The sequence below is a fragment of the Saccopteryx bilineata genome, chromosome 2 (assembly GCF_036850765.1).
Source record: "Saccopteryx bilineata isolate mSacBil1 chromosome 2, mSacBil1_pri_phased_curated, whole genome shotgun sequence".
NCBI lineage: Eukaryota > Metazoa > Chordata > Mammalia > Chiroptera > Emballonuridae > Saccopteryx > Saccopteryx bilineata.
Window position 1 is genome coordinate 134944967 of NC_089491.1, and position 16291 is coordinate 134961257.

At 54.9% G+C, this 16291-nt stretch overlaps 1 protein-coding gene across 11 annotated transcripts in view; it reads left to right on the plus strand.

Moving 5' to 3' along the window:
* KMT2D (lysine methyltransferase 2D) overlaps nt 1-16291 on the plus strand; it is a 41858-nt gene that overhangs the window by 18962 nt on the left and 6605 nt on the right. For 4 of the 11 annotated variants that reach the window (XM_066257937.1, XM_066257941.1, XM_066257939.1 and 1 more), the window contains exons 26-49: nt 45-155; nt 378-509; nt 608-692; nt 939-1180; nt 1288-1361; nt 1554-1604; nt 1729-3543; nt 3645-3827; nt 3905-4041; nt 4273-6122; nt 7953-8076; nt 8209-8293; nt 8384-8465; nt 8576-8808; nt 8912-11683; nt 11817-11957; nt 12081-12248; nt 12404-12563; nt 13204-13279; nt 13468-13643; nt 13748-13878; nt 14526-14658; nt 14737-14864; nt 15014-16154. In XM_066257937.1, the coding sequence (XP_066114034.1) occupies nt 45-155; nt 378-509; nt 608-692; nt 939-1180; nt 1288-1361; nt 1554-1604; nt 1729-3543; nt 3645-3827; nt 3905-4041; nt 4273-6122; nt 7953-8076; nt 8209-8293; nt 8384-8465; nt 8576-8808; nt 8912-11683; nt 11817-11957; nt 12081-12248; nt 12404-12563; nt 13204-13279; nt 13468-13643; nt 13748-13878; nt 14526-14658; nt 14737-14864; nt 15014-16154 (10230 nt within the window). The remainder of the gene's footprint in view (nt 1-44; nt 156-377; nt 510-607; nt 693-938; nt 1181-1287; nt 1362-1553; nt 1605-1728; nt 3544-3644; nt 3828-3904; nt 4042-4272; nt 6123-7952; nt 8077-8208; nt 8294-8383; nt 8466-8575; nt 8809-8911; nt 11684-11816; nt 11958-12080; nt 12249-12403; nt 12564-13203; nt 13280-13467; nt 13644-13747; nt 13879-14525; nt 14659-14736; nt 14865-15013; nt 16155-16291) is intronic. The other 7 variants (XM_066257940.1, XM_066257944.1, XM_066257945.1 and 4 more) reach the window with 5 other exon arrangements.

Sequence of the window (16291 nt, forward strand, 5' to 3'; positions counted from 1 at the left end):
CTCCGTACTGGCCTTGGCTGATGGCTTTCTCCTGGCCATTGCAGGACCTGAGGATGGGGGCGTAAAGGCATCCCCAGTGCCCAGTGACCCCGAGAAACCAGGCACCCCGGGAGAAGGAATGCTTAGCTCTGACTTAGACAGGATTCCCACAGAAGGTGAGGCTGTGACTTGCACTCTTCCTATATAAGGATCTTTTGGGAGAAGGAGAAGGTCCTGTTTTGGTACTCTCATCTGTGCACTGGGAAGCACTGGCACCATCGCTGGCCATGGACAGTATATGTGCTGCCAAAGCGAGCACCTCCAGCTCTATTTGTAGCATGTGGTGTCCCCTCAACTGTCCAAGTCTGCCTCAGCAGCATCTTCCCAATCCCCCACAGAACTACCCAAGATGGAATCCAAGGACCTGCAGCAGCTCTTCAAGGATGTTTTGGGTTCCGAACGAGAGCAGCATCTGGGTTGTGGAACCCCAGACGGCAGCCGTACACCACTGCAGAGGCCCTTTCTTCAAGGTGATATGGGTGATTTGAAGACTGGTGGGCAGGTATGGCCAAGCTTGCCCCAAGGATGGGCCACTTGCTTCCTTTCTCTGATCCTGTGCCTCTTATAGGTGGACTCGCCTTGGGCAATCTCCCCTCCAGCAGCCCAATGGACTCCTACCCGGTCCTTTGCCAGTCCCCGTTCTTGGATTCTAGGTTGGTATCTATGCTTAACATTTGTGAGCTGTCTCTGTTGTCCCTTCCCTCCAACTGGGCCCATGCCAAGGGAAGGAACCTTGGATTCCTGGGTGCTGCTGTAGCAATACTTCTCTATGCCTTTCTACCTTCTTGTTGTGGCCCTTCTCTGTTGGGGGAGGGCATCAACCTGGGACATCTGGGCAGTTTGTCTGGGGTGGGGTATGGCATCCCTGCTCCCTATGACTCTCTGCCCCTGCGCCCCAGGGAGCGCGGGGGCTTCTTTAGCCCAGAACCTGGTGAACCAGACAGCCCCTGGACAGGCTCAGGGGGTACTACGCCTTCCACCCCCACCACCCCTACCACAGAGGGCGAGGGCGACGGGCTCTCCTATAACCAGCGGAGTCTTCAGCGCTGGGAGAAGGATGAAGAGTTGGGCCAACTCTCCACCATCTCACCTGTGCTCTATGCCAACATTAACTTTCCTAATCTCAAGCAAGATTATCCAGGTACCTGTGGGACAAGGGCAAGGGAAAAAGGGAGACAACAACCTGGTAACATGGTGGGTGCAGGGGTCACCTGCCAAATTTCCTAATGTAATCCCTCTGTCCTCCAGACTGGTCTAGCCGTTGCAAACAAATCATGAAGCTCTGGAGAAAAGTTCCAGCTGCTGACAAAGCCCCCTACCTGGTGAGACAGAAGGAGGCATGGGAACTGAGGAGGGTGCTTTGGGGGAAATTCACTTCAGTTCTTTCCTTCCCCTGCTCATAGAGCGACTGGGCCAAAAGGGATCACCTTTTGGGTAGAGTGTGTGACATGAGGGATGGGGGCTGGGCATGAGACTGAGCCCTAGCCCTCAGACTCAATCCTCTTACCCTTCAGCAAAAGGCCAAAGATAACCGGGCAGCTCACCGCATCAACAAGGTGCAAAAGGTGAGTGGGGGCCCCACCAGGCTGTGCCATTGAAGTCTTGTAGCAGGTGACCTCTGTGAGGGTAGTGGGATGTAGGGCCTGCCCACAGCAGCCTGACTGCTCTGTGCCTGGTCTCCTCCCGTAGCAGGCTGAGAGCCAGATCAACAAGCAGACCAAGGTGGGCGACATGGCCCGTAAGACTGACCGACCGGCCCTACATCTTCGCATTCCCCCCCAGCCAGGGGCACTGGGCAGTCCGCCCCCTGCTGCGGCCCCCACCATTTTCATTGGCAGCCCCACTACCCCCGCTGGCTTGTCTACCTCTGCGGACGGGTTCCTGAAGCCACCAGCGGGCATGGTGCCCGGCCCCGACTCGCCCGGTGAGCTCTTCCTCAAGCTCCCACCCCAGGTGCCCGCCCAAGTGCCTTCGCAGGACCCCTTTGGACTGGCCCCTGCCTACGCTCTGGAGCCCCGCTTCCCCACGGCACCGCCCGCCTATCCTCCCTATCCTAGTCCGACTGGGGCCCCTGTGCAGCCCCCAACGTTGGGTACCTCATCTCGTCCTGGGACTGGTCAGCCAGGGGAATTCCACACAACCCCACCTGGCACCCCCCGACACCAGCCCTCCACACCTGACCCCTTCCTCAAACCTCGCTGCCCTTCACTGGACAATCTGGCTGTGCCTGAGAGCCCAGGGGTAGGGGGTGGCAAGGCTTCTGAGCCCCTGCTGTCACCCCCGCCTTTTGGGGAGTCTCGGAAAGCCTTGGAGGTGAAGAAGGAAGAGCTTGGGGCATCCTCTCCTAGCTATGGGCCCCCAAATTTGGGCTTTGTTGACTCACCCTCCTCAGGCCCCCATCTTGGAAGCCTGGAGTTAAAGGCACCTGATGTCTTCAAAGCCCCCCTGACCCCTCGGGCATCTCAGGTAGAGCCTCAGAGCCCAGGCTTGGGCTTAAGGCCCCAGGAGCCATCCCCTGCCCAGGCTTTGGCCCCTTCTCCCCCCAGCCACTCTGATATCTTTCGCCCTGGCCCCTACTCTGACCCTTATGCTCAACCCCCATTGACCCCTCGGCCCCAACCACCCCCCCCTGAGAGCTGCTGTGCCCTACCCCCTCGTTCACTGCCCTCTGACCCTTTCTCCCGAGTGCCAGCCAGTCCCCAGTCCCAGTCCAGCTCCCAGTCCCCATTGACACCCCGTCCTCTGTCTGCTGAGGCATTCTGCCCATCCCCTGTGACCCCTCGCTTCCAGTCCCCTGACCCTTATTCCCGCCCACCCTCTCGCCCTCAGTCCCGTGACCCATTTGCCCCACTGCATAAGCCACCCCGACCCCAGCCCCCTGAAGTTGCCTTTAAGTCTGGGCCTCCAGCCCATACTCCACTGGGGGCTGGAGGCTTTCCAGCAGCCCTGCCTTCGGGGCCAGCAGGTGAGCTCCATGCCAAGGTCCCAAGTGGGCAGCCCCCCAATTTCGCCCGGTCCCCTGGGACAGGTGCATTTGTGGGCACTCCCTCTCCCATGCGTTTCACTTTCCCTCAGGCGGTAGGGGAGCCTTCTTCCCTAAAGCCCCCTGTCCCTCAGCCTAGTCTCCCTCCACCTCATGGGATCAACAGCCATTTTGGGCCTGGCCCTACTTTGGGCAAGCCTCAAAGCACAAACTACTCAGTAGCCACAGGAAATTTCCACCCATCGGGCAGCCCCCTGGGACCCAGCAGCGGGTCCACAGGAGAGGGCTATGGGCTGTCCCCACTACGCCCCCCGTCAGTCCTACCACCACCTGCATCCGATGGGTCCCTACCCTACCCACCTCATGGAGCCTCACAGCGGGCTGGCATCACCTCTCCAGTCGATAAGCGAGAAGACCCAGGGGCTGGAATGGCCGGCTCTTTGGCGGCACCTGATCTTCCAGGTGCCCAGGACCCAGGCATCTCCAGCCTCAGCCAGACAGAGCTGGAGAAGCAACGGCAGGTAAGTTGACATCGTGGAGGTGAGTTCCTCATGTCGCCACTGTCCCTGTGCCAGCCCTGTGATTGGAGTAGGACAGACTCACTTCTCTCTTCTCTGCGCAGCGCCAGCGACTGAGAGAGCTGCTGATTCGGCAACAGATCCAGCGCAGCACCCTGCGGCAGGAGAAGGAAACAGCTGCGGCCGCTGCAGGAACAGTGGGGCCCCCGGGAAGCTGGGGTGCTGAGCCCAGCAGCCCTGCCTTTGAGCAGCTGAGTCGAGGCCAGACTCCCTTCTCTGGGACCCAGGTAGGTAGGGTGGCAACGTGTGGTGGGCCCAGGATATTGAAGGTGGCCCCACCTTCATCTATTTCTGTCTGTTCTAGGATAAAAGCAGCCTGATGGGGCTGCCCCCAAGCAAGCTGGGTGGCCCCATTCTAGGGCCAGGGGCTTTCTCCAGTGATGACCGACTGTCCCGGCCACCTCCACCAGCCACCCCTTCTTCTATGGATGTGAATAGCCGGTGAGGCTTTAGGGGGTTCCCTGGGGGTAACCCAAGGGCACAGACTTTACTACCTTTGTGTACTGCCTCCAATTTACCTGTCTCGCTAATCTTTTTCTAGTGTCACTTACTCTTCTCCCCTGTTCCTTCCCCCTTGCCACATTAATTCTACCCTTTCCTCCTGCCTGAGGCCCATGATATATTTCTTCTTCATCTTGATATCATCTTACTGACTACTGTATATTCTTTCAGGCAACTGGTGGGAGGCTCCCAAGCCTTCTATCAGCGAGCACCCTATCCTGGGTCCCTGCCCTTACAGCAGCAGCAGCAACACTTGTGGCAGCAGCAGCAGCAAGCAACAGCAGCAAACTCTATGAGACTTGCCATATCTACTCGCTTTCCATCAACTCCTGGGCCTGAACTTGGCCGCCAAGCCCTAGGTTCCCCCTTGGCAGGGCTTCCCACCCGCCTGCCTGGCCCTGGAGAGCCAGTGCCTGGTCCAGCTGGTCCTGCCCAGTTTATTGAGTTGCGGCATAATGTGCAAAAAGGACTAGGATCTGGGGGGGCTCCATTTCCTGGTCAGGGCCCCCCTCAGAGACCCCGATTTTACCCTGTAAGTGAGGACTCCCATCGACTGGCTCCTGAGGGGCTGCGTGGTCTAGCGATGTCAGGTATTCCCCCGCAGAAACCCTCAGTCCCACTGGCCCCTGAATTGAACCACAGCCTCCATCCAGCACCCCATACTAAGGGTCCTACCTTGCCCACTGGCTTGGAGCTGGTCAGCCGGCCCCCCTCAAGCACTGAGCTTGGCCGCCCCCCTCCTTTGGCTTTGGAAGCTGGGAAGTTACCCTGTGAGGACCCTGAGTTGGATGACGACTTTGATGCCCACAAGGCCCTGGAGGATGATGAGGAGCTTGCTCACTTGGGCTTGGGTGTGGATGTGGCCAAGGGAGATGATGAGCTGGGCACCTTGGAAAACCTGGAGACCAATGATCCTCACCTGGATGATCTGCTCAATGGGGATGAGTTTGACCTACTGGCCTATACTGACCCTGAGTTGGACACTGGGGACAAGAAGGACATCTTCAATGAGCACCTGAGGCTGGTGGAGTCAGCTAATGAAAAGGCTGAGCGGGAGGCCCTGTTGCGGGGAGTGGAGCCAGGACCCCTGGGCCCTGAGGAGCGCGCTCCCCCTGCTACTGATGCCACTGAGCCCCGTTTGGCACCTGTGCTCCCTGAGGTGAAACCCAAGGTGGAGGAGGGTGGGCGCCATCCTTCCCCTTGCCAGTTCACTATCACCACCCCCAAAGTAGAGCCAGCACCTGCTACCACTTCCCTAGGTCTGGGACTGAAGCCAGGACAGAGTGTGATGGGCAACCGGGACACACGGATGGGCACAGGACCCTTTTCCAGCAGTGGGCACACAGCTGAAAAGGGCCCCTTTGGAGCCACAGGAGGACCACCAGCTCACCTGCTAACCTCTAGCCCACTGAGTGTCCCAGGAGGGTCCTCCCTGCTGGAAAAGTTTGAATTAGAGAGTGGGGCCCTGACCTTGCCTGGTGGACATGCAGCATCTGGGGATGAGCTGGACAAGATGGACAGCTCACTGGTAGCCAGTGAGCTACCCCTGCTCATTGAGGACCTTTTGGAGCATGAGAAGAAGGAGCTGCAGAAGAAGCAGCAGCTTTCAGCACAGCTGCAGCCTGCCCAGCAGCAGCAGCATTCTTTACTGTCCACACCAGGCCCTACCCAGGCCATGTCTTTATCACATGAGGGCTCTTCTAGTTTGGCTGGGTCCCAGCAACAACTTACCTTGGGACTCGGAGGCTCCCGACAGCCAGGTTTGGCCCAACCACTGATGCCCACCCAGCCACCAGCTCATGCTCTTCAGCAGCGCCTGGCCCCATCCATGGCCATGGTGTCCAACCAAGGTCATATGCTAAGTGGGCAGCATGGGGGGCAGGCAGGCTTGGTGCCCCAGCAGAACTCACAGCCAGTGCTGGCACAGAAGCCCATGGGTACCGTGCCTCCCTCCATGTGCATGAAACCCCAACAGCTGGCGATGCAGCAGCAGCTGGCTAACAGCTTCTTCCCAGATACAGGTAACCTCAGCTGAGGGCACTGGTACAGTTACTCAGGGGTGATCACTGTCACCAACAAATGGGCACTGAGGCTGACAACTTAAGGTAATTTCATAGTTAATGGAGTTGGGACACAAGCTTTGACTGAATACCATACGAGTGTTGTAGGCAGAAATACTAGGTTTTAAGAAGGGAGGAACAGTGCCTGGCATATAACAGGCATTCAGGTCTTTGAGTGAGTGAATGGGATGGATGCATGAAGTCTGATTGGCTTTGTAGCTGTAGTGAGACCAAAAGATTAGGACTTGGAGAGAAGTTGTGCAAGAGAGAAAGCACTTGAGGTAGGTGAAAAGACTGGAGCACAGTTGAATGTGGAACAAAAGGGGCCATATTGGCAGGAAAGCCAATGGGGGATATTTGGAGACGGAGTGAAGTGGTTAGGCTGGAGTAGACATTGTATAGAGGGAAGTGAGGGGGTACTGCCATAGTTCTGGAGAGGTAAGAAGAAGGACCAAATTGAAGAAGACTTCAAATTATTAATAGCATTTATTGAGTAATTACTATTTGCAGTGTGCTGAGCACTTTACATTCATTATCTAATCACAACAAACTCATTAAACAGATACTATTACTATCTTTGATTATAGAAAAGGAAACCGAGCCATGGAGGTTTAGTAATTTGCCGAAGATCATATCACTAACAGTTTGAATTTGGCCCTCAGATCCTCTTAACTGTGTTATTGCCTCAAAAGACCAGGGGAGGGAGTTTGTTTAGCCCTTTAAAAAGTGGGGAGTTGCCCTGGCCATTAGCTCAGTTGGTTAGAGTGTCATCTGGATATGCAGAGGTTGCTGGTTCAATCCCTGGTCAGGGTGCATACAGAAACATCTATGTTTGTCTTGCGCTCTTTTTTCTCTCTTTAAAAAAAAGTATTCTGAATGGTGTAAAGATACAGAATGTGCATAATTTTAAGAAGATGGAAGTTTTTTTGGGTTGCTTCTTTCTGTTTTTCCAGCATCTGGGACAGGCAGGTGAATAGGATATAGGTGATCCATGTCAGGCCCACAACAGCTCTGGCATCTAGGGCATTATCACAGGGCATATATCTTGGGCTATACTAGTTGCTCTAAGAACACTACTTTTGAAGAATGCTTTCTAGGTCATAAAATGTACAGATAACTCTTAATGTGGGGTTAGGGGCGCTGACCCCCACATAGTCAAATCTGTGTTTAACTTTTGATTCCCCAAAAACTTAACTACTGATAGCCTACTGTCAACTGGAAGCCTTACCAGTAATATGAATGGTCAGTTAACATATTTTGTATGTTTTATGTATTATATGCTGTATTCTTACAATACAGTAAGCTGGAGAAAAGGAAATGTTGAGAAAATCAGGAAGAGAAAATACATTTACAGTATTTATTATAAAAAATCTGCATTGAACCCCTGCAGTTCAAATCCATGTTGTTCAGGGGTCAGCTATACTCCTATTTCCGTCATATGTAATCCTTTCAGTAGCTCCATGAGGTAGGCAGAGTAGGGAGTCATGATCTTTCCAAATAAAGGAGTAAACTGAGAGGCTCAGAGAGGTGAAATAACATTGATATATTGGTTTAATAAATATTTACTGAGTACCTTTTCCTAACACTGTACAAGTAAAAACAGGGCCGCATATCCTACGAATAATAGAGCTGAGTCACCCAAGCTACCTGGGTCCTAGTCCACTGGTCTTTCCATCATGCCATGCCTCTGTTTTGCTTGGCTTGGTAGAGATCAAGGTGTTGGAAGAAACCGCAGCCATAGAATGGAGCATTGACCCAAATGCCTGGCTCACTTGGTTCTTCCCTCTCCAGACTTGGACAAATTTGCTGCAGAAGATATCATTGATCCGATTGCAAAGGCCAAGATGGTAGCTTTGAAAGGGATCAAGAAGGTGATGGCTCAGGGCAGCATTGGAGTGGCACCTGGTATGAACAGGTAAGACTTGGGTGGGGATGGTAGAGGTTGGTCCTTTCCTAGTCCTTCCTGATCTCCTTCTGTACTTATTCCACCTCTTTGCCTTTCAACTTTCCCCATTACCAACACATCTTCTTTGCTTGGGCAAATTAGGCAGCAAGTGTCTTTGCTAGCCCAGAGGCTCTCAGGGGGGACTGGCAGTGATCTGCAGAACCACGTGGCAGCAGGGAGTGGCCAGGTAAGTGGTCAGGTGGAAGTAAGAATTTGTGTCCCCTGCCATCGGGCCACCCTTTTTAGAGGCTTGTATGGAACAATAACCCCTTAGCAGTCTCTCTCATTGCAGGAGCGGAATGCTGGTGACCCCTCCCAGGCTCGTCCCAATCCACCTACTTTTGCCCAGGGAGTGATCAGTGAGTATGGGTTTGTGGAGGAGCCTAAAAGACAGTGGATAGGGGCATATGGAGGAAGAGGAATTGGGATCACTGTTTTGCAGGTCCTGACACCCAGCTTTCTTTTCCAGATGAGGCTGACCAGCGGCAGTATGAGGAGTGGCTGTTCCATACCCAACAGCTCCTACAGATGCAGCTGAAGGTGCTAGAGGAGCAGATTGGTGTGCACCGCAAATCCCGGAAGGCTCTGTGTGCCAAGCAGCGCACTGCCAAAAAGGCTGGCCGGGAGTTCCCAGAAGCTGATGCTGAGAAGCTGAAGCTGGTTACAGAGCAGCAGAGCAAGATCCAGAAACAGCTGGATCAGGTGAGGAAAGCAGGCTTCAGCTTAGCAACCAGGAGCCAGCCCGGAGGAGGGGTAGCATGGATAAGCATGCTTGAGGCTGACATCCCCAACCCTCCTCTATTAGGTGCGGAAGCAGCAGAAGGAGCACACGAATCTCATGGCAGAATATCGGAATAAGCAGCAGCAGCAACAGCAGCAGCAGCAACAGCAACAACAACAGCAACACCAACAACACCAACAACACTCAGCTGTGCTGGCCCTTAGCCCTTCCCAGAGTCCTCGGCTACTCACCAAGCTCCCCAGTCAGCTGCTTCCTGGCCATGCGCTGCAGCCACCACAGGGGCCCCCTGGTGGACAAGCTACAGGTCTTCGCCTGCCCCCAGGGGGCATGGCACTACCTGGACAGCCTGGTGGTCCCTTCCTCAACACGACCCTGGCCCAACAGCAGCAACAGCAACATTCTAGTGCGGCTGGGCCCCTGACTGGCCCCTCAGGGGGCTTTTTTCCTGGCAACCTTGCTCTTCGAGGTCTGGGACCTGATTCCAGGCTTTTGCAGGAAAGGCAGCTGCAGCTACAGCAGCAACGCATGCAGCTTGCCCAGAAACTGCAGCAGCAGCAGCACCACCACCACCACCACCACCTTCTAGGACAGGTGGCAATCCAGCAGCAACAGCAGCAGGGCCCGGGGGTACAGACAAACCAGGCTTTGGGTTCTAAGCCCCAGGGGCTTCTCCCTTCCAGTAGCCATCAGAGCCTCTTGGTCCAGCAGCTGTCTCCTCAACCACCCCAGGGGCCCCAGGGCATGCTGGGCCCTGCCCAGGTGGCAGTGTTGCAGCAGCAGCAACAACAGCACCCTGCAGCTTTGGGCCCCCAGGCTCCTCACAGGCAGGTGCTTTTGACCCAGTCTCGGGTGCCAAGTTCACCTCAGCTGGCACAGCAGAGTCAGGGCCTTATGGGACATCGGCTGGTCACAGCCCAGCAACAGCAACAGCAGCACCAACAGCAGGGATCCATGGCAGGGCTTTCTCATCTTCAGCAGGGTCTGATGCCACATAGTGGACAGCCCAAACTTAGTGCTCCACCAATGCCCTCCTTGCAGCAGCAGCAGCAGCAACAGCAGCTACAGCAACAGCAACAACAGCAGCAACAACAGCAGCAGCTACAGCAACAACAGCAGCTGCAACAACAGCAACAGCAGCAGCTGCAACAACAGCAGCAGCTACAACAGCAGCAGCAATTACAGCAACAACAGCAACAGTTGCAACAGCAGCAACAGCAGCAGATAGGCCTCTTAAACCAGAGTCGAACTTTACTGTCTCCTCAACAACAGCAGCAGCAGGTACCACTTGGTCCTGGAATGCCAGCCAAGCCTCTGCAACACTTTTCTAGCTCCGGAGCCCTGGGCCCAACCCTCCTCCTAACAGGGAAGGAACAAAGCATTATAGAGACTCCTCTTCCTCCAGAGGCCAGTGAGGGACCCTCCACACATCAGGGAGGGCCAGTAGCAATAGGGACTGCACCTGAGGCAGTGGCCGCTGAACCTGGGGAAGTAAAGCCCTCACTCTCTGGGGACTCACAACTCCTGCTTGTCCAACCCCAGAGCCAGCCTCAGCCTCAACCTAACTCTGGGCCACTGCAGCCACCTCTGAGGCTCCCAGGACAACAACAGCAGCAAGTTAACTTGCTCCACACAGCAGGTGTCGGAAGCCATGGGCAACCAAGCAGTGGATCATCTTCAGAGGCCTCTTCTATGCCACACCTGCTAGCCCAATCCTCTGTTTCCTTAGGGGAGCAGCCTGGGCCTTTGACTCAGAACCTCCTGGGCTCCCAACAGCCACTTGGACTAGAGCGGCCCTTGCAAAATAATGCAGGGCCGCAGGCTGCCAAACCAGGATCTGTCCCCCAATCTGGGCAGGGTTTGCCTGGGGCTGGAGCCATGCCTACAGTGGGTCAGCTTCGAGCACAGCTCCAAGGAGTTTTGGCCAAAAACCCACAGTTGCGGCACTTGAGTCCTCAGCAGCAGCAGCAGCTACAGGCACTCCTCATGCAGCGGCAGCTACAGCAGAGTCAGGCAGTACGCCAGACCCCACCCTATCAGGAGCCTGGGACTCAGCCTTCTCCCCTCCAGGGCCTCCTAGGCCGCCAAACCCAACTTGGGGGCTTCCCTGGATCCCAGACAGGCCCCCTGCAGGAGCTAGGGGCAGGGCTTCGACTTCAGGGCCCACCCCGCCTCCCTGCCCCACATGGAGCCTTAGCAACTGGACCAGTCTTTGGTCCTGTCCATCCTACGCATCCACCATCCAGCCCACAGGAGCCAAAGAAACCATCACAATTACCATCCCCTAGCTCCCAGCACCCCTCTGAGGCCCAGCTCCCTTTTACCCAGCCAGGGACACCAAAACCCCAGGGGCCACCCTTGGAGTTGCCTTCTGGGAGGGTCTCACCTGCTGCTGCCCAGCTTGCAGATACCTTCTTTGGCAAGGGGCTGGGACCTTGGGATCCCTCAGACAATCTAGCAGAAGCCCAGAAGCTGGAGCAGAGCAGCCTGATACCTGGGCATCTGGAACAGGTGAATGGACAGGCGGTGCCCGAGCCATCCTATCTCAGCATCAAGCAGGAGCCTCGGGAAGAGCCATGTGCCCTGGGAGCCCAGGTGGTGAAGAGGGAGGCCAACGGGGAGCCAATAGGGGCAGCAGGTACCAGCAACCACCTCCTGCTGGCAGGCCCCCGCTCAGAGGCCGGGCATCTGCTCTTGCAGAAGCTTCTACGGGCAAAGAATGTGCAACTCAGCACTGGGCGGGGGCCCGAGGGGCTGCGAGCAGAGATCAACGGGCACATTGACAGCAAGTTGGCTGGGCTGGAACAGAAACTACAGGGTACCCCCAGCAATAAGGAGGTGAGTATTCCAGCTAGAGTGGAGCAGGTACGAGTGGGGCCTGGAACCTGGGGAAGAATGAGCAGGTCCTGGTCAAAGGGAAGAATGAGGGCTCTGAGGACAGCAGCCTTCACTGTGAGTTTATCTGGTTTAGGATACAGCAGCCAGGAAGCCTTTGACACCGAAGCCCAAGCGGGTACAGAAGGCAAGCGACAGGTTGGTGAGCTCCCGAAAGAAGCTGCGGAAGGAGGACGGGGTCAGGGCCAACGAGGCCTTGCTGAAACAGCTAAAACAGGTGACCCCCAGGAGCCAGTCCCCTGGTCCCAACCCAGGATAGAGGGCACCCTGACCCTCGGCTATGCAGTGGCAGAGAGGTACGCACTGCAGGTTTCCAACCTTGTCATCTTGCCCCTCCTAGGAGCTGTCCCTGCTGCCCCTAACAGAGCCTACAATCACCGCCAACTTTAGCCTTTTTGCTCCCTTTGGCAGTGGCTGCCCAGTCAATGGGCAGTGCCAGCTGAGGGGGGCCTTTGGAAGTGGGGTGCTGCCCACTGGTCCTGACTACTATTCACAGCTGCTTACCAAGGTCAGAAAGTGACAATACCTTTTGGGAATGATGAGGTTCTTGGGGAGGTGGAGGTGGGAGTGGAAGACTTAAGGAAGTTGCTGATGTAGTATGGGGCCAGGAGATTGTCCATCTCCCTCTGCCACCTTGCACACAACGCCCCACCCCACCCCCAGAATAACCTGAGTAACCCGCCGACACCACCCTCGTCGCTGCCCCCCACCCCACCCCCATCGGTGCAGCAGAAGATGGTAAATGGCGTCACTCCATCTGAAGAGCTGGGGGAGCACCCCAAGGATGCTGCCTCTTCCCGGGATACTGAAAGGACACTGAAGGGTAAGTCAAGAGCAGATTGAGCCTCTCCTGTAGTAGGATTTGGTGGTTGGGGTCCAAGCCAGTCAGAGTTCCCAGTCATATGATATGAGATAGAAAATGGTTGCATGTTGCCCTTTGTGCATACATGACTGGTACCTGAGATAGAAACAGCCTCTTCAGGACTGCTTTGTTGGAGACAAGGATGAACATCTGGAGTCTAGAGCCAAGGCAGTGAGAGAGATGGATGACAGGGAGAGTGTTAATGAAACTTTTGTTTATAATGAACAAACAGCCTTTGTGGATAGGGAACTACTGTCAGATCTGGATCTGAATCCTGGTTCCTGCGTTAATTTAGCCATACTATTATAGCCCAGTAAGTTGGTTGAGTTGTGTGAGCCTGAGTTTCTTCACTATAGAATAGGTATTACAATACTTGCCTAATGGAGTCGTTAAAATATAAATACAGAGTATACCTAAAGCCCAGGGCCTGACACATGGGAAATACTCAAATATAGCTCGTCTGCTCCAAAGTAGTAGATGGGTAGACAGTGGTCATGATAGCTAAGCTAGATCTTATATTAGTTAGGACTGAAGTGTGGAGAAAGCACCATCCACTTTGGCTACCCTCAGCCTGACTTTCTTCTCCCTATCTACCCTTTAGATGCTTCAGAGGTGAAGAGTGTAGACCTGCTGGCCGCCTTGCCTACACCCCCTCACAATCAAACTGAGGATGTCAGGTGGGGGTTGGGCTGGAAATGGGGATGAGGAATGGGGGTAGGGCACAGGTTGTCTCATTTTCCCTTTGACCAATAGTAGGTTTAAGTAATCTATGGTACTAATTAGTGATTAGTGATACCTACTATTATCTAGATGAGAAGGGCAGTCTGCAGGGCTATAGCAACAAATGTCTACTTTTGGTCCACAGGATGGAGAGTGACGAGGATAGTGATTCTCCTGACAGCATTGTGCCGGCTTCATCCCCTGAGAGCATCCTAGGGGAGGAGACACCTCGTTTCCCTCAGCTGGGCTCAGGCCGGTGGGAGCAGGAAGACCGAGCTCTCTCTCCCGTCATTCCCATCATTCCTCGGGCCAGCATTCCAGGTATGGGCTGCCCTGAACATGGGCCAGGCCAGGCTGGCCTGGGTTGTCAGAGCCGGAGGAAAGGAGCAACTGGGACTTAACATAGATCCCTCTTTCTCATTTAGTCTTCCCAGATACCAAACCTTATGGGACCCTGGACTTGGAGGCCCCTGGAAAGCTGCCTGCCACGACTTGGGAAAAGGGCAAAGGAAGTGAGGTGTCAGTCATGCTGACAGTCTCTGCTGCGGCAGCCAAGGTGCGTCTTGGGGGCGTGCCTCAGGGTCCTAGGGGACGCTGAGCAGAGCGCAGGCCCTGGAGCTTGTCTGGGTAAATTTGGTCATTTAAAACTCTATACCGAGGCTCTACTGTGTGTAAAAATCCTGGGCTAGTGACTATGGGATTAGAGTAAATGATGCTTTCAGGGGGTTCACAGTCCTGTGGTCAAGATACAAGTTAAATAAGCAGAAAGCAGACTATATAATGTGACATACACAAAAAACATCATGTTCCTGTCACATTTTATGAAACTTTTATTTTTTTTAATGTTAACAGTTTTGTTAAAGAAAGTGGGAAATCCCAGTTAAGACAACAAAATGGGGTTCCTTACTGTAAGACCCCTCAGCTTTAATTTGCTAATGTGTATCGCTGATCTCCCAAGTTGTGGCTATAATGTATTTCATTTCCTAAACTTAGTTGACACAGGCCCCTTTTTGCGGAGCTCCTGTTAATGCCCCCAGCACTTTGGGAAAGGCCTCTATAAAGCAAGTACATGAGAAGAGCTGGATGGCACAGGGGCTGGCCTGGCTGGCCACTTGAGGAGTTGTGTTCTAGGGGTCCTCGTCCCTACAAGCTGGACACACTTGGCCGACACAACTATCCCCCTCCCCATCCCTGCTCTGGCAGAACCTGAATGGTGTGATGGTGGCAGTGGCAGAGCTGCTAAGCATGAAGATCCCCAATTCCTATGAGGTGCTCTTCCCAGAGACCGCTGCCCGGGCAGGCATTGACCCAAAGAAGGGGGAAGCTGAGGGCCCTGGTGAGTGTGGCAGGAAATTACCTTGGGATCTAAGGGGCAAAATTCTGGTGGGAGGCTCTGACCCCTTCCTTCCTACAGGTGGGAAAGAAAAGAGTCTGGGAGGCAAGAGCCCAGAAGCTGGCCCTGACTGGCTGAAGCAGTTTGATGCAGTATTGCCTGGCTATACTCTCAAGAGCCAGCTAGATATCTTGAGCCTCTTCAAACAGGTGGGTCTGGGAAAGAAAAAGGGGTGGGTCTCTGGCTAGGCTAGAGATAACAGGGTTTTTGAGACAGTGGGATCTGGATGGGAGAAAGGAGAGGGCTAATGAAGTGAGGAGCTGGCACTAACCATACAGGGCTCCCACCTCCTCCACAGGAGAGCCCTGCCCCAGAGCCACCCACCCAACACAGCTACACCTACAATGTCTCCAATCTGGATGTTCGGCAACTCTCGGCCCCACCTCCTGAAGAACCCTCCCCACCTCCATCCCCCTTGGCACCCTCTCCTGCCAGTCCCCCTGCTGAACCCCTGGTTGAACTTCCAGCTGAACCCTCAGTTGAGCCACTAGTCCCCTCACCTCTGCCCTTGGCTTCATCCCCTGAATCTGCCCGGCCCAAGCCTCGAGCCCGGCCCCCTGAAGAAGGTGAAGATTCCCGACCCCCTCGGCTCAAGAAGTGGAAAGGGGTACGCTGGAAGCGGCTGCGGTTGCTGCTGACTATCCAGAAGAGCAGTGGGCGGCAGGAGGATGAGCGAGAAGTGGCAGAGTTTATGGAACAGCTTGGCACAGCCCTACGACCTGACAAGGTTCCTCGAGACATGCGGCGCTGCTGCTTCTGTCATGAAGAGGGTGATGGGGCCACTGACGGGCCCGCTCGCTTGCTGAACCTGGACCTAGACCTGTGGGTACACCTCAACTGTGCCTTGTGGTCCACGGAGGTCTATGAGACCCAGGGCGGGGCGCTGATGAATGTGGAGGTGGCCCTACACCGAGGACTGCTAACTAAGTGCTCCTTGTGCCAGCGCACTGGTGCCACCAGCAGCTGCAATCGCATGCGTTGTCCCAACGTCTACCATTTTGCCTGCGCCATTCGCGCCAAGTGCATGTTCTTCAAGGACAAGACCATGCTATGTCCAATGCATAAGATCAAAGGGCCCTGTGAGCAAGAGCTAAGCTCTTTTGCTGTCTTCCGGCGTGTCTACATTGAGCGAGATGAGGTGAAGCAAATCGCCAGCATCATCCAGCGGGGAGAGCGGCTACACATGTTCCGGGTGGGGGGCCTTGTGTTTCATGCCATTGGACAGCTGCTCCCTCACCAGATGGCTGACTTCCACAGTGCCACTGCCCTTTATCCCGTGGGCTATGAGGCAACACGCATCTACTGGAGTCTCCGCACCAACAACCGCCGCTGCTGCTACCGCTGCTCTATTGGTGAGAACAATGGGCGGCCAGAGTTTGTAATCAAAGTCATCGAGCAGGGCCTGGAGGACCTGGTCTTCATCGACGCCTCTCCCCAGGGTGAGCACTGGGCCCTGGAAATGGTAATGTGGAGTTGGGCAAGTTTCTCCTGGAATCACCTTTACAATGTTGAAAAGGGATCTACAGGGTCCTTGTGAGTGATCTTTCTTCCTTTTATCTCGGGTAGGCAGTGGTCT